This window comes from Marmota flaviventris, chromosome 2 (genome assembly GCF_047511675.1).
Source record: "Marmota flaviventris isolate mMarFla1 chromosome 2, mMarFla1.hap1, whole genome shotgun sequence".
In the NCBI taxonomy this organism is placed as follows: domain Eukaryota; kingdom Metazoa; phylum Chordata; class Mammalia; order Rodentia; family Sciuridae; genus Marmota; species Marmota flaviventris.
Window position 1 is genome coordinate 97,577,534 of NC_092499.1, and position 18,555 is coordinate 97,596,088.

An 18,555-nucleotide genomic window follows, 5' to 3' on the forward strand; every position below is an offset into this window, starting at 1 on the left:
TGGAAATGAATGTGTTCAATCCTTTACATCTAAAGTCCTCAGAAGTTCATTATGTTTTGCAGAATTCCACAAACTGCCCTTCACAAACTGCCTTTTTTTTACATATGAAAAGTGAGACTTACAACTGACTACACGGCCAGAAGAATGGGAAAGTGGAGTGAGCTCATAATGGGAAGATTTATATTTTGCAATAGACGGCTTTGGGCCAGAAAATGAGGCCTAGCAAATGGGTCTAACAACAGCCTGTAGAAATCTGGTCTCCTTTAAAAATACTTCAAAAAAAAAAAAAAACATACTTTTTAAAATAATACACTCTAATTATGCCATGGAAACTCGGCTGGCGAGCCTTCTACTTCCCCATAGGCAGCCAGACTTTTACCCCTTTCCAGGAAGTACCTGCCAAGGCTCTGAGTGTGCCAAGCAGCCACCATTTTCATAATTGATTCCCTCCCTTTTCCCCTCTCAAGCACATTGATGCTGGACAAAAGAAGTCTGTGCTCTGTCTCTTCATGGCTGTGAGCTTTGTGTGCTCCTCTCCCACTGGCAGACTACTCCACGGGCCGCAGTTCCTGTTCTGAGGCTGTGTTGGCCAAGCATGTCTCACTGCAGATGGTAGCTTTCTGAGCTCCAACCTAGTTCCTTGATTTTCCATCTACTGCATGGCTCTCTACAGTCTCACAGGCTAATGTAGCACTTCCCAGTTTGTGAACCAACAAGCACTAGTTCTGAGGCATATTGATAGGTGCTATTTGAAAAAAAGAAAAGTAAACTTACTAGGCTAAAATAAAAGGGAGTACTTGCTAAGGGATTTCTCAAAACCTTTACATCAATAATGTGGGGTGAGATTCTCTAAGTGAGCAGCCAAACATTAATCAAAGAATCCTTTGGGGAGAACAGGGGTAGGGAAGGGGGCTCTGGAAGGGTTTATGACCCACATAACCTCTATTAAAATAACTGTATTCCTGGGGCTCTTTGCATGAATTGTGTCTTCTACTTTGAAGTTAAAAGCAACTAAAAGGTGTAACAGAAAAACTAAGCTATGATAGAGAAAAACACATACCTGGTCAAAAATCCCCATGGCTAAAACAGGTAATGATGTGTAGACAATGTTAAAAAGAGTGATGAACCACTGATCATAAACGGTCTGAAAAAAAAAATAAGATAACAGTGAGAAACACCATCCATGTTAGTAATAGTAAGAACATTCACCTTCAGGTTCCTGAGGTGGTTTAAATAACCTGCCTTTCTAAGGTGGGTGGGAATTAGCTTTTAGAGTCAGAACTCTCCCAGTTCTGCCTCTTATTGCCTGTTGCCTTAGTGGGAGACTAGACCTCTCCGAACTGTAGTTTCTTGATCTCTGAAGCAATACCATCCCCTCCCTGCAGAGTGGCAGGGGGATGAGATGAGATCACAAATGTAGTATACCTGACACAATGCTGGGCATGTGTGATCCTGAATTCTTGTGGTAGATTGATATTTCTGCTCCACATTTTCAATGACTTATAAGGAGTTCAAATGTCTGATTTAAGTGATAGATAAAATCTTCAGCAAGAAATATTTATCTATTATTCCTACCCTATATTCAAATGAAGAACTTTTTCTTAGGAATGGTTCAAAGCAAGGTGGGCATTAAGTTAAATGTTCACTATACTGAGTATAAGCAATAAAAATACCTCTTCACATCTATATAGAGTACATTACACAAGATTTCCTTGCATGAGCTCACTAATATAATCATTATATTTGCACTTCGTTGATTAGCACACAGAGAGATGGAAATGAAATCTTTCTGTTTCTTATTATAATCTAAGATAAAATTTAAAACTTAGAAATGGAGGAACTACAGAATGAAATTGACCGAATTATGTTATGTGTAAACATAAATATACCACAGTGAATTTCACCTTTATGTATATCTCTAAAGCACCAATTAAATAAATAATAAATAGATAGAAGGAAGACCAGTAGAGTACAGAAAGGGGAACATGAGGAAGGAAGAGGGAAGGGAAAGATGAAGTACTGGGGATGGAATTGAAACAAATTGAATACCATGAATGTATGATTATGTCAAAATGAACCTCAATAACTACAATGCACGAATAAAAACATTTAAAAAATTAAAACCTAACCAATGCCCATTCTACTACTCATATCATTTATTCACTTAGTCATTTGATATTTATTGAGAAATAACTATATGCCAGGTACTTAAATGCAAGGCAGTGATAATTCAATTGATCATATAGATAAAATTTCTCACTAAAATTGCATTCTAATTGGGGAAAACAATAAACAAGATCAGTTTTTATGGGGAAAATGAGTGAGTGAATGAATACATAAGTTAGAAGGTAGTAAGTATTAAGGAGGAAAGGCCATAGGGGATGTGAGAGGGTTAGAACAGTAATAAGGTAACGGAAGAAGGTATTACCGAGAAGTGACATTTGAGATAAGATACGAAGGAAATATAGGATTGAATATGCAGCTTTCTGGGACAGAAGCATTCCCTACTGCAAGAAGATCCCATGAAACATGTCAAAGGCAAGAAAGCATTGTATGCTTAGAGAACATCCAGGGGGCCAGCTGGGTATAGTAGAACAACCAATAGGGAGAATAATGGGTACCAAGAGCTAAGGAAGAGAATACTATGTAGCTAACCATGATTTCTTCCCTAGGTGAAATGAGAAGGCAGAGGATTTTAAGCAAAGGAGCAACCTGATCTGATTCACATTTTACCAGAATCATTCTGGATGCTGAGAGAAGACAAGAAGAGCAATGGTGAAAGTAGGAAGGCAATCAGGAAGCTATTGCAGGGTTTCACATGAAAGAAGATGGTAGCTGAATCAAGTGACCAGAGGGACACATGTAAGATTTTGAATATATTCTGAAGTACATTTTCTTTTTAGGGAAGTTGTTAAGCACTGAAGAACCTTGAATGCAAATGACTCAGACCAAGAAGTTAAAGTTTAGGGTCTACAAGGTAAAAAGTTCTTTAAATTATGTCCTTTGGATGTAGAGTATATTAAAGATAAAATATTTTGGTATCCTAGTGCTAAATCTGAATTTGAACTGTGCTGTGTCTTAGCATTATGGTATATTCCTGAAATGGGTATGTCCAAGAAAAAGAAAAGTAGAAGCTGTTCTTAAAAAGCTAAATTCCACTATTCTGCTGAGCTACATAGGCAGATTTATTCAAAACTGAATAATTCAAACCCTGAAACTATGCTGATTACTGTATTCTGAACAGTTGTCAGCAAGATTAGTGCCTAACTTCATTAAGAAGTAGGAGCCTGGATATTCCTGCTGTCAATTATACTGGGGAAGGTCAATCTTGGGGCAAAAACAAAACAAAAAAAACAAACACACAAAAAACAGATGGGTAAAAGAGGACTAGGTGGATGGGTGAGGAAGACAATCATTTCATTCCCTTTGTATCTCAGAGTGAAGGCCTGGAATCCAAGTAGGAAAGACCTGCTCAACATCATTCTCTTTGCTAGGCAGAGCTAGGCAGGGAAGTTGAATTTTACCACCAATAGCCAAGGTGAGGCTTTGGGAGTGATGAGGGTTTTTTTGTTTTTGTTTTTGTTTTAATCCTGATGTCCATACACACACCAGCCCAATTAAATCAGCATATCTGGGGATGGAATCTAGGTATTTATGTTTTTTAAAACATTTTCAGATAATTCCAATATGAAGTTAATATTGAGAATTGCACAAACTTCCCATTAAAAACAAAACAAAACAAAAACAAACAAATAAGAAAAAGAAAAAACACAGAAGAGCTGACACATATCTTCCACAATTTTATGCTGGTATCTGACGTTCATTCCTCAGTTTATTAATCCATTCCATGATTGCAGTATGGAAAATAAAAGAAGGAGAGAGCAGTTAAACTGAGGTCTTGTAGCCCTGGGCAGAGCCTGGTGACATTGAATCATTCCTTCACCATCCACCTTGTCCACCTCCCAGCTTTCACTCATAAGAAGAGATGAAGAAAGAATCTGGGAAATTATGACAGACTGAACTGTTAGTAGCTGACGGTCTGGCATTAAGTGCCCTCCTCATCAAAACTGGAAAGCATCAAACCTACAATTATTTGACAGCAGTAATTGTCAATTGGCACACAAATTTGAAACCTCATTTCATAACTGGAGCCGGAGTGGCAGGAAGGGTAAAGCAGTTAGAATAAAGTTTCAGTGAGGTTTTGGCAATTTCTTGGAACAAAAAGAAAAACAAAAATAGCTAATATTTGTTGGGACTTATTAAGTGCTTCCCATGTATTAGCTCATTGGATTCTAACAATCCTATGGAGTAGATACTCTAAACAGTGCCCAGTTTACAGATGAGCAATCTGAGGCCTGTCGGGGTTAGAAGATGGCCAGTGTCATATCTCAACACAAAGACATTCTAAGTGTGGTCCAGGGACCTTTTAGAGACCTATAATGTCAAAACTATTTTCATAATAATATTACAAGGTTATCTATTTTCCCTTTTACCTCATTCTCACAAGAGTGTATACGACTTGTAATATGGCAGCTGACTAAAAGCAGAGCAGATATGGGGACCCAGTTACCTTATTTTATGCCACATAGTTTTACAAAGAGTGTAAAGCAATGGTACCCTTCTCACTAACTTGTCTTTTGTTTGGGAAAATACAGCAATTTTCCTGAAAAGTACTTATGTAAACATGGCATAAGTTATTTTAGTTAAGAAATATTTAAATTTTTTCTCCATGTTCATTTCTAATCTGACAAATATTGATGGTTGGGGTCTTGAGATCCCAGAGTTTGAGCATGCTGGCCAAGCAACTGTCAGAGCCAAGTTCAAGCCTTGGACCTTAGAGTCTTCAACACTGATCTCTGCCCGAACCACCTCTTTGAATCAGTAATATCATGTGGCAAGTTTCCTTAAATCCTTTCTTCTTTACTATGTTATACATAGTTGAGAACTTATAATAGACCCAATGTTCATATGCTGGGTTTTTTGTTTTTCCTTTTCTTTCTTTTTTTTTTTTTGGAGGGGGGGGTCACTTAAAATGATAACATTAGCATTTACCTGTTAAAACTCTCCAATGATGTCCCATTTTCCTTGGAATAAAGCCAGACTCTTTGTAATGGGCTAAAAGCCCTTCCTTCTCTGGCCTATCTATCTCCCCAGCTTTCCCCAATAGCACATTCATCCTCACTCACCAAGCTGTAGCTTTACTCACTGCCTTTCTCCAACTCACCAGGCTCATTTCTGACTCCAGACACTCACATTTGCTATGCCCTCTGCTGGCATACTTCTACCCCAAGGTAGGTTCCTTGTAAACACTTATGCCAAAGCCAGTGCCAATCTCTCAATAAGACCTTTTACATTACTCAACCCTTTCTTTCTTTCTTTTTTAAAAATTTCTTATAGCTGTAGATGGATAGCATGCCTTTATTTGATTTTATTATGTGGTGCTATGGAACCCAATGCCTCACACATGCTAGGCAAGCGCTCTACCACTGAGCTACAGCCCCAGCCTTCAACCTTTTCTTAATCACAACTCTGAAATCATCTTACTGATTTGCTTCTCATTATCAGTCGTCACTCCACTAGAATATAACCTCCATGAAAACAGAGGCCTGTTCACAATTATAACCCTAATGCCTTAGAGCAGTATTTAGCCAATGGTAGGTAAGTACTCTGTAAATATTTGTTGATTTAACTATTTTGAAACTTTTTAAACAAGGTTATTTATTTATCTTCTCTGAGGATGTACCATAAGCTCCTCAAACCTGACATGTTGAGACCTAAGCTCTTCTTCACATCCCTTAATCAGGCCCACCTCCTCTGTAGTAAGCCTATACTCATTTATGACACTACTGCATCCACCCCAGCAGCCAAGTCAGAAATCTGAGACTTCTCCCTTTCTTACTCATCTGAGGGGCCCAAGAACCTAACTCAGTGCCTGGCATGTGGTAAGCTTTTGATAAAAGAAACCTAGATCCTTAGAGGAAAGGTATTGGAGTCAGTAGACATAACTGTGTGGCCTTGAGTAAAATCCCCAACTTCTCTGAGTCTCTGTTCCTTGGCTATAAAACGGGGTTTACAGGGAGGCTGTGGGTATCCAATGAAACGAGTAAATGGCAGTCCAGCATCGAAAAACAGATACTGCTCAGTACAGTGACACTATCAATATGGAAGGAGGAAAGGGGAAAAAGGAGGGAGGAAGAAGAATGCAAGGGTCCAGGTTTCAGGTGGTGTGCTTAATGGGTAAATAGAGGGTACATTTCCCCACTAATTGTATTTGTAATGAAAATATAATTTTTGTTGGGACAACTAACCAGAGACATTTATTCCTGTACTAAACCACTATGTTCACAAAATGAATAGAAATTTAGAACAAGATTTAAGTAAAAACGAATTCCTCAATATAATTAAGTATTTTCCTCAGGAATTCTTAATTACATCCATCACAGACAATTCTGGCTTTGTCTCAGGCTCTACCAAAATTTGTTCATTTGTGTCCTTCACGTTAGAAATCACCTTTCCTGGTTATTGGCAATGACTTGGCACAGTTTAAATATCAGGGACTTCCACAGAAATTAAAGCCACAGTAGAATTTTTTTCTTTAACACACTTCTTCCTCTTGCAAGAGATCCTCAATTACTCAGTTATCCTAGAAATATGCCTCACTTTCACTTATGTTCCTTTGACCCCCCTCAGACAATTAAGGGCCCCCTTTGGTGACTAGGACTGACTGAGAGGGATGCACAAGCCTAGGTCAGGACCCGCATGGACTCTGCCCTTGTTTTCCCCCTTCCCTTCATCTTCAGGCCCTCTCCCACCTCCCCTCCTCCACTACACTGGTTGACCAGATACCCTGAGGGGATGGGGGCAGGGGAACAACTTTTCTAGGGTACCTAGAGGGACAAGCCTGTGTTCTAAGACCAGACTACTTGAATGATGCCAACATTCTGATTTTGACTCGAATTATTTTGCTATTTCTTCTTCTAAAATTTCTATTCCCTATCTTCAGAAGTCCAAACTAAGAGAGAAAAGACACACTTCTATGAGTTGCCACTAGTCTGCTTGGAACAATCTAGTATCTTTTCACAGATCAGAAATAAAAGGGAAGAGGAGAATTTTCAGTTTTTCCAGCTTCACTGTTTTCCTATTTAAGGAAAGCTCCTCCTTGCTTCCTTCTTTGTGGGAGCAATTTATTAGTCTTATCAACCATTTTATATAGAGTAAAAATACCCTGACTACAAATTACAATCTAAAAACAGCTTGGAGAACACAAAATCAATGATTTATAAATGCCACATGTATATAAACCTCCATAAGGTTCTTAAACAGTTACATGGGGCTTTCTGCTCTGAGATGGTGGATCTAGCTACTTATTTAAATAATGACACAAACTGCCTCTTTGGAGATACATATCCCCCTTTTGCTTTGTATTGCAGAGAAAAGCTATATAATGACTTTTTTTTTTTTTTTGCCTTAAAAAACATTTGTCATTTAAAGAAAACACATTGTGGAATAAATATGAGGTGCTCAGCTTCAGCACATCTGTTGTTGATTTACGTAATTAACAGAAACCCACTAGCAGGCTCCAGGAAGAATGGCTGAGCCTGAGCACCAGGCCCCACCCTTGGTTTTCCACAGAGCACATCTGGAAAGCAAGGGAGAGAGGAGCTTCCATTCAAGGTAGAAACAGACTCACAGGTAACCCAATCCATGAAGTCATCAAAGCTTTGAGATTAGTGGCACTCTTTCACATCACTTTCTAAACTTTTCACTGTGCGCTTTCTTATATTGTTTGACAAAACTAAAGTTTTTCCAGCCTTGACAAGATAATTGCTTCCATATCACAGCAGAAATTTTTAAAAATACACAGCTCTGTATCTCACTGACAATGATAAATTGTCATCAGATAATATCATCTCACAAGTACACAGTGCCAGTAGTTGCATAGTTTTAAATGTGAAGTTCCTAAATAGGGCCTCAACATTTTTTTTCCCCCTTTGGCACTAACTCTGCAGGGCAGCAGCTCATTTTTATTAAATCTCCTGAAGGCATAGGGTGCTTTTAAAGTTACAGGTATTAATAGTGTAAACAACCCCACAGTGGACTCCATGCAAATCACCGGTTTCAATAGTAGATTAGAATAAGGCATCTCTTTTAAAAGACTCCATGATTCTGTTTAGAGGCATATCTGACCTTTATCCAAACTTCTCTGGACCAGAAAGCTGGCAGAAAATCTCATTAGGATAGATTATATTGAATTTGTCCCTCAGTGACAGCTCAGTTGGAATGTTTGCCAGCAGATGGTGGCCTCAAGCTTTCAGATGATTCTAGAAGACAGTTTGCCTAGGAGTAGGCCTACTCTTCCTACAGGTCTAAGCTCTGGAAAATACCACCCAAGAAAGATATAAACTTTTTCTCAATAAGAGAGTTCATCTCCTTAACATAGTCATATGAGACTATTTCTGGATGTTTTTCCTTCAGATTCCAAGTAAAGCAAACATTTGTTGATTAGGGGTTGAGGGAAGATAGTTGAAAAAATAAAATATAAAAGGATATAGCCATTAGCTTTTCTAAATTCATGGTAAGTCAAGTGGCATGTACTGAGCAGAGTAGAAAGAGCACTAATGGGGACATCAGATACAGGGTTCCAGTTCTGCCCTTGCTCACCAACGATCCCCAGCTCCTGGGGGACTGGGCTCCTCCTCTGTAAAGTGAGGAGCTACACTCATCTCTGAAGTTCCCTGCCAGAGCAAAGGATCTAGGTTTCAGCAAGACATGCGTGCTTTGTTCTTTGTCCCAGCTGTTTCTCCCAGGAGAATTCACTTAGCAAAGAAAGCAGAAGGGAATTTGGTACCTCCCAGGCAGATTCTTTCCTCATGTTTCCCAAATCAGTCACGACAGAGGTGAGGTACTGAGTTAACCAGAGGGAAGTATGTAAACCAAGCACAATCCAGCCAGCATCACATCCTCACCAGCCTTCTGAGATGTCCTAAGTGCCACGATTGCACAGGTGGTGAATGGTCCCTCAGTTGAGCCCTCTTGGAGCCTCACAAGGCACAGCTGGATTGGCTTACGCATCTGTTCCCAGCCCACCTACCAGGATGTGGCTTTAGCTGAAATCTACAGGAGCTATCATCAGAGAATAACAACCTGGGTAAAACTCACCAGGCTCCAAAAGACAGGCCAAAATAGTAAAGAAATAGCATATGTCACTTCATTAAGTAATTAACTGGCGTTTTTACAAGTCAACATTGTGTCTAAAAAAACACAATCTGTTTACATTTGGTCAGATTCTGTCAAGTGCAGAATGCATTACTTCAAAGCATCTATTGAGAGTTGCAGGGAAGAATATTTAGATGTTTATGAATCATACTAGGAGTTCACAGGTTGGCCCCAAGATGTGACTCATCCATTGTAAATTGATTTCAAACAAATTTTGGTGAAAAATAAGAGAAGCACGACTATTGAGTTATTCTACATCAGTTCCACATTTGTGAAAATAAAATCACTCCCAGACTATAAGTTCTCGGAGGGCAGGAAACGCATGTCTCCAAATCACTCTAGTGTCCCTAAAGGCCATAAGAGCGCCTGGCCCTAAACTGGCACTCAGTTTATTTTTATTAAATGAATGAACATGCAAAAATGAGAGGCTCTGTGTTAGAGAATGTGTATGTGAGTCTAACTCCTGTCAGGATTAGACAGAGAAACTGACTGACGATAAGGCCTATCCAGGAATGTCCTCTAAAGAGATGCCAGCTGTTACTGAATTTACCAGGCCCTGGAGTTTTTATTGCTACTCGATCCTTTTCACCATGGAGCTTTCAACTCCATTGAAGCAACTTAGAAGAATATGGCAGGAGGTGGGAAGACCTCAGATGGCCAGCTTTTTAAAGAAGACTGGAACTAAGCAGCCATCTGATGGCTTTAGGAGCAAAGAAAGACTGATTACCCAACACATGACTTTGGATGCCAACACCAGCTAGATGATGATTACGACAGGAGCGGGAAGGAGGGTGACTGCAAAAATGCCCCCCATTCACAAATTCTCATTCTCTGTAGACTAATATTTCTCCCAAATGTGTTGCTTTCTTTCCACTTGCCTCATTTAAAGCATATTGTCCTTAGAAAAACAAGGCTAAGGGAAAAAAGTCAAAACATCTTCAGTGGCTGATTAGGTCCTTCTAGTGAAAAACAGGGAATAGAAAAGAAACAATGATTCCTGCCAATCCCAATCCCACATCCCAGTGGCCCTCAGTCGGTTCTCAGTAGCCAATGCACGAGGCCAGTCACACGTGGGACGGAGTGGTGAACACCCAAGTCTCCATCTTTATCGTGATAAAACACCTGTTCTAAAACAGGATTCTCACACTGCATACAAATACCAGTATGTCAGATTCCCCTTCAGCACCATGCAGTTTTTAGAAGGTATTAATGAATGAGTTGGTGTTAAATGGAATTTTTAAAATTAGAAGATTCCAGATAACCACAGGTCAGTCGGGAGTTGTGAGATAGGGAGGGATTTCCTCCTTTTACTCTCTTCTCTCACACCTTTTGCACACCAGGCCCAGTGTCTCTGCAGGTGGCCAGACTTTCAGGCCTTTTTAGATCTCAACTTTGAAAGTTCTCACTTGCAAACAGAGCCTCAGAAGTCCCAGATTCTTCTCCTTCCCCCCTGCTCTCTCAGGAACTTTCTTCACAATCTTTCTATTATACCTATTTATACACATCTTCATTTTCCAATGATAAAAACAATTCTAACTGGGTAGGGTCTTGTCCTAGTCATCATTTTGTCTATCCTTTCCAAGATGGCAAGGAAATATTTCTACTCGCAGTTTGACAATGCCAGGTGACTTACAGCTGTACGGGGAAAATGAGAACATTAAGGAAAATAACATTCTTGAAGAATGTAAATCTAAGAGGTTTTTCAAAATGTTATGTGTTTTTCCCATAGGAAAAATACAAAAAAGTATAGTCCCAGGTGTATAAATTAATGTATGTTATCATATAAATATTTGTATAATCAAAAAATAGTTTGAGGATAGTAAAAAAGATGGTTTTAAAAGGTTGAATGTAAACAACTACTTTGATATATATAGGGATATTTTGTACTGAGAACTACAGTTAATAAAGGAAATGAAATTGTTTGAAAGGAAAAAACATAAATAGCCTGTTCTTATGAGGATAATATTCTTAGCATCATTTTGTGCTTCATACATTTGTAAAATGAATGAATAAATTTTCAAAAAACAGAAGTAGGATAAATTGCAGGGCAATGTCATGTTTTGAAATTGCCACTGTAAAGACATCTATTCCGGAGTTTCCCAAAAGAGTTCCCTATGGCACCTGTCCTACATTACACTGTACATGTTGCTTGGGGGGGGGGGGGGACAGGTCTCCATGCCAAATGAATTTGGGTAATAATCCCAAAGAGACATCATTGTTGATGCCAAGATTAAACCAAATAGGGAACCTAACATTCCCATCAAGCTAAAGCAGCAAAGGACCAAATCCTCAGTATGAGAGTAAAAGAGCAACAAATCTTCATGTAGAAAAGGGACTGTAAGGGAACTTACCTGGGTCAGCTTTGCATTAGCTAAGGGGAAAGACAGAAAGACAAACAGACAAAAAACCTACAAGAAAAACTCTACTGAAAACTTAAACCACAACTGCCATTTGCTGTAATTTGTAAACAGATTTTTAAAATATCCTTAGAAAGAGAAAGAGATTTCAGGTTGGCTGTGCCCCCAGAAGCTATTTAAATGCTCTCTGGAAAAAGTGACTTTACTCTAGATCAAGGGCTATTGTAATATGCTTTTGATTACAAAGTTACATCCATATATATTTTAGAGATGTCATATGTGAAAAAATAGACGAATATATGCATCTTGGAAACAATCAATTATGATTTCTTTACATTTGGACTTGTCAGAGTCTTTAATAGACCAATGCAAATTGTGAATTTTCATGTCTGTGGAGAGAAAATGAGGAGTTGGGGGTGGAAAAAAAATGAAGTTTACTGCACAGTAGAATTTGAAATATTATTTAGAAAATATTAACCTATTGTAGATAAAGAGGTGGAAGAAACTCAAATGTTCATTGGTGGGCAAATGGACAAACAAAATATTATATATATTATATGATGGAATGTTATTTAGCCTTAAAAAGAAGGAAATCCTATCACATGAACATTGGGGGCATAAGTGAAACAAGCCTATCAGAAAAAGATGAATACTGTATGACTCCATGTTATATCTAAAATAGTAAAACTGATAGAAACAGAAAATATAAAGATGATTGCCAGGGACTGGGGGAGGGGGAAATGGAGAGCTGCTATTCAGTGGGCAGAGTTTCCATTTTGCAAGACAAAAAGAAAAAGAAAATGTTGTGGCAATCTATTGCACAACAATGTGAATGGACTTAACACTACTGAACTACACGCTTCAAAATAGCTAGGATGGTAAATTTTGTGTTATTTTGTTTTTTTAAGCACAATTTAAAATTATAAGTCACTTTTAAAAACATGATATAGACCATGATTATAAAACCTACTTCCCATGATTATCACGAAACTGAGCTAATAGAGGTAAAACATTTAAACAATGTCTGGAACATAGCAAGTGCTATTAAGTATTAGCTACAACTATAATTTTTATCCCTAGATGTTAGTGCAACATCATGATTCTACATAGAAGTTGAAACCTGTGTTGATATCATTCATGGGTACCTCTCCTCTCCAATAGACCGTAACAAATTACTACTTGTTACTCTCTTCACAAGCCTATCTATTTCTCTAAAAACCCTACAAATAGAACCTTGAAACCTCCATAACAGCCAGGTGCAGTGGTGCATGCCTGTGATCTCAGTGGCTTGGGAGGCTGAAGCAGGAGGATCAAAAGTTCAAAGCCAGCCTCAGCAAAAGCATGGTGCAAAGCAACCCAGTAAAATCCTGTCTCTAAATAAAAAATACAAAATAGGGATAGGGATGTGGCTCAGTGGTTGAGTGCCTCTGAGTTCAACCTCTGGTACCACCCACCCCCCTCCAAAAAAAAAAAAACAAACCCTGCACATGCCCACAGAGAAGGCACCTTTTCCCATACCGAAGATACAGGTTCTAGGAGGCACCATAATTTGACACGTAGCAAGAGCTTAGAAACTATTTATTGAATGAATAAAAGGATTAAATAATGAGACCAAGGATCCTTTCCAATATAAGCCTGGGACCCAGATTATCTTACAAATTAGGGCAGAGTAGAGAGCAGTTTGGGACTTCTCAGAAGCCCAATCAGTTTTATATAGTGATTGCTCCTTTGTCTAAAAATGATTTGCCCTGCCATATTTAAATCAGACAAGTCCTAGGCAACAAAATAAACCTTGGAAATCTGTTCTGTCTTTCCTATAATGAACTGATGTGTAGAAAACTGGGAAATGCATCACTTGTGGCCCAGTTAATTATCATGTCATAAAAGTATTAACAGAACTGAAAGACCATCATGAGACATTCTGGAATCAATGCCATCACCACATTTATAGTCTTAGACCCTGAGCTCCTTTTCCCATAGTGTTGCTCAGGCTGCACACATTTACACGGACCACATCCAGAGCCTGTGGGGTTGGCCCTTGGTGCAGGTAGAGTAAGTGGTAACTGAGAAAAGTGACTGGAGGCTGGAATAGCTGTTCTTGCTGCACTTGCCTCAATCATGAGAAAGGGCTTTAGAAACACCCAACGACATGAAATGGCTGGAATGCCTCCTATTTGCCAGGAGCCGTTCCAGATAAGTCTGCATTTAGATACGCTTCTTTTCCTTAAGGACCTAATAGTTAGGTAGATGAAATCTTAACAGACTGACTGAATTGGAGAACACAATCCTCTACCCTGAAACAGATACCCTTTCCCTCCAGACCCTATCTTGGTACAGGTATAATACACCTGAGAGATGATGATTTGGTAGGAGGGATGAGGGGATTCTAAACTCTGGGAATTTTTGATACATGGAGGTCAGTTGTTTGCTTAACTGGTCTCCTTGCCTCAGTAAAGATGAATAAGGTCCAACATGGACAGAACAAAAGGTCAGCAGCTTGGATCTCACTCCAGGTTCTGGGTTCAAGAAAGCAGACCTTTGGATATTCTTCTAGGTTGGCCAACCCAGTGGTTCTCAAAATATGGTCCTGCAACATCAGCATTTCTAGGGAACTTGTTAGATAGATTAAGTTCTTGGGCTTTACCTCAGACCCAGTGAATCAGAAACCCTGGGACTGGGATCCAGTGAGATGTGCTTTAACAGGCCTTCCAGGTGGTTCTATGCATGCTAAAGCTGGACCAGCCCAATTCACCAGCTCAGGAAAGAATAGGGTAAATCAGGAATGAGAATGGATTCAAAATTAATACTTTGCAATTAACTAGATTTTTTTTACATAAAAAAAACATAAGAGAAGAAAGAAAGAAGCACAAAAGAAACATGCTAAATTAAACATTCAGAAACCTAATCATAGTCAGGTAGTGTGTCTTACAGCTGGATCCAACCATCTGATACTCATGTCTTTGGAGCAATTTTTGTTCTCCCTTTTGTCTTTTAAAATTTAAATACTGGTGAAAGGACTAAAAATCTTGTTGCTTAACATCTGACTCAGACAAGTATATCAGATCCTAAAAGCAAAGCAGAAAATAACCCAAGGGCTGAGGGCGTGGCTCCGGGGTAGAGCACTTGTTTAGGCCTAAGGTTCAATTTCCAGCACCTCAAAAAAAAAAAAAAAAAAAAAATTAAAAAAAGAAAGAGAAGAAAAAAGAAAGTTACCTTTCTTTAGAAGTTAGAAATCATTGAACATTACTTTCAGCTTCACGGTTTTAACAAAGACAAGTTGGCAATAAACTTGCCTATATAGGTTTTGTGTATCTGTAAATACAAACCATTATTCAAAATATTAATGCCATGCCGCCTACATCCAAGTTTTCTAATTTTTTTCTTAAGTATATTTAGATACTATAGTTATTACATTTCATGGTTTCTACCTAGGGTCAGAATATCTGATATCCAAGATATGGGGGTTAAATAACTATAATTTAATATGAATAGGAAAGTGACAACAGCAATGTGGTAGAATAAGAGGGTCCTGTTTCTCCAAATGGATGTGTCCCTCCACCCACAGACATACCAAGTAAACATCTACTCATGGACCAATTCCCTCTGAAGGCAAGTCAGAGACTCCTGCCCATCAGGCAACTGAGAAAGCACTCATGTCACATGGGTAGGAAAAGATGAAGCATATTTGGATATGGACCTTTCCCCAGGTACTATGCCTTCATATCAAGAAAGCAATCCCTGACACAGCTTCTTCCTATGGAGAGAGGGGTTTGGACTTCCTAGAGCTAATTCTAAAGTTTCCCATGGTTTGGCTTTTAATTCACTAATTCTGGGAATGGAGTGTATTAGATACATAAGTCTTTCTAGATTGCAGGGGGAATCTGTGGTTTTATACCAATGCATAAGTATTTCTAGGGGCTTCAATCCCCAAGAGAAGAACAGAGAAAGTACTTTTAAAACACAACCCTTTTTCTTTCCCCCAGAGTGCCCAAACTTTCATAGGTAAGTCTTGAAGGATTTCATTCTCAACTTCTAAGCTCTGGGAATAGAAGGGTCTAGGCATATGGTGGTTTTATGTGGACATACACTCATTATACCCACTTGGAGTAGTGCAGAAAGGGGATGAGAATATGCAGCTCCTATTTTCTTTCTGGAAGGGGCTAAAGGTACATACATCCAGTGGTATTTGGGAGCTGAATTCTAAAGAACTTGCATCAAGGAGCTACAAATAGTAGCCCTCTAGAAGCCAGAGTTTGGAACTTCATGAGACTTTCCTCCAGTTCACCCTAGTAATACAACCAGAATTACTCTTTTTTCCTAGAAGGAATGAGGCCATATACTAAGTGCCTTAACTTTTATAGCTTCCATCCAAGGAACTGTCTCTTTACTGATCCAGGGGTCAATGGGGATTTGCATTCTTGGGAGACTCTAGACTGTAGAAATCAAAGAGGATATCAAGGGACTCACTTCCAGCAGCTATCTCCCCAGGATCAGAGGGTATGATCTGAACCTGAATACAGGCATTTGCCACAGATCCTACCCTTGGCTTAAGGTAAGAGAGTAGGCAACAAATATGTGTGATTAGCTTCACTGTGAAGAGAGAAAGAAGTAGAACAGATATCCAATATCACAACCTTTCCAGCTGCATCTAGAGAATCTGGCAGGGTATTGACAGAACTTGGCACATCCTAATCTCCAGGGATCCAACAATGTCAGAGACAGTATCCTAGACAATGATTTGGAAGGTATCTTAAAATCTCTAACTAGATGGATTGGTTGGAACCTTCTCCTACACAAGACCTATCTGACAAGTTGTCTTAGCTTATGTGCAGAAACCAATTCAGAAAGTCAAAAATAATGAAGAAACAAAAATATATTCAAAATAAAAGAACAAGATAAATCTCCAGAAACTAATCTGAGTGAAGTGTAGATATGTGACTTACCCGGCAGGGAATTCAAAATAATGGTCGTAAAGATGCTCAGTAAGGTCAGGTAAGCAATTCAAGACTCAACTGAAAATTTCAACAAATATATAAGAACTATAAAAATGTTCCAAACAGAAATAACAGAGCTCAAGAATACCATAATTGAAATTAAACATTTTGTAGAAGGGTTCAATGGCATATTGGATCAAAAAGAAGAAGGATCTATAACTCAAAAGATAGGTCACTAGAATCAGTCATCCTCTCTGAGAAGCAAGAAGAAAAATGAATGAAAAAGAATGAAGATAACTTGAGACTCCTTACACTACAGCATCAAGCAGAAACAACTTAAACAGTATGCTAGAAGGAAAAGAGGAGGAAAGGGGACACAAAACATATTCAGAGTAATAATAGCAGTAAATGTCCCTTGCCTGGGGAAGAAAATAGCCAAGTTCAGGAAGCCTGAAGGACATTAAATAAGACAAATCCAAAGACCCACAACAAGATACCCCACAATCAAATTGTCAAAAGTTAAAGACAAGGCTGGGAGTGCAGCTCATGGTAGAGTGCATGCTTGGCATGAATGAGCTCCTGATTTGGGAGTGGGGTCAGGATTTAAAAAAAAAAAAAAAAAAGCTAAGACAGAGTATTAAATACAGCAAGGTAAAAGTGAATCTCCCATATAAGGGAACCTCCACAAGACTATGAGTGAATCCCTCAGCAGAAACCCTGCAGGCTTGGAGGGAGTAGAGTGATAAGTTCCAAATTCTGGAAGAAAAGAAACTGCCAACCAAGAATACTATACCCTGTGTCTTTCAAAACTGAAGAAGTGATAAAAACTTTCTCAAACAAAAGCTGAGAGAATTTATCTCCACCAGAGTTACCTTACAAGAAAAGCTAATGGAAGTTCTTCAAGCTGAAGAAAGAGAGTGCCAATTAATGACACGATGACATATGGAAGTATAAAACACACTGATGAAAGTCAAAAGCAGAATACTCTAATACCGCAATAATAGTGGGTAAACCAATTATATCTATGGTATACAAACAAGTAAGACAACAGTAACTTATTAAGTTATAAAAACTATAAAAATATGTAAAATATGACATTAAAGTCATAAAACCCATGGGCGAAGTAAAATGTGTAGAGTATATACGTATGTGATCAAATTAAGTTGTTATCTGCTTGTAGATATAAAAATAGGATTCTAGTTTATGGATTTGCTAACTTTACTTGTTACCAATATCATCTATAGAACAACTTTCAGCTGAGTTGCTATTAAAACAATTTTAATGTCACAGTATTAATTACTTCTCCCTGATATAAAACACATTTACTTTCAGCCCAGATTACATTCAATGTGGTGAGTCAATGACTGCCTTCCCCAAAAAGAGACCTCTGCATTTCCTGTTAGTGTTCTCAGACTTCAGTTTTAAATTAAAACTCTTCATCGAGCTTACCTGTCATCGCAACAAAACATTTCAATAAAAAATAAAAAGTGCATAGAAGGAATACACATTGGTTGCTATATAAATAAGGAAGTAAATAAAATTCCAGCTAAATATAGTATTTTGGGGGATTGGATTCAAAGCTCATGTCAACTATCAATTACATAATTGTTAATACTGTCACTTGTATCAGGCCCCATAAAAATGTTCTCTAAAATAATGTAAGGCCAGTAAAGTAGAAAAGGGGGATTGGGGAGGGAGGGGGAAGAAAAAGGGAGGCATAGGATAATTAAATAGATTACTTTATACAATGTGCATTATGTACATATCACAATGAATCTCACTATTACATATAATTAAAATGCACCAATAAAAATAAAATTAAAATGTTCTCTACTTGTTAACAAAAAACTATGAAGAAGATCCCATGTAATTCATGGGTGTCACAAGCCATCCATGAGCTGTGTGTGTGAGCTATGCACATTTGAGCATATGAGGGGACTGGTCTGGCATTGCACGCTTTGGGGGCTATGTGATGGACGCACATGTGCCTTTTCTCTTGCTCTACCTGTGATCCCACATAGCACCTGAGATGGGTGTGGCTTTCTAAG

The 18,555-nt window shown here is 38.5% G+C and overlaps 1 protein-coding gene across 1 annotated transcript in view; it reads right to left on the reverse strand.

Moving 5' to 3' along the window:
- Atp8b4 (ATPase phospholipid transporting 8B4 (putative)) overlaps positions 1 to 18,555 on the reverse strand; it is a 238,584-nt gene that overhangs the window by 18,318 nt on the left and 201,711 nt on the right. Inside the window, exon 24 of the mRNA XM_027926068.2 lies at positions 1,061 to 1,144. Within this exon, the coding sequence (XP_027781869.2) occupies positions 1,061 to 1,144 (84 nt within the window). The remainder of the gene's footprint in view (positions 1 to 1,060; positions 1,145 to 18,555) is intronic.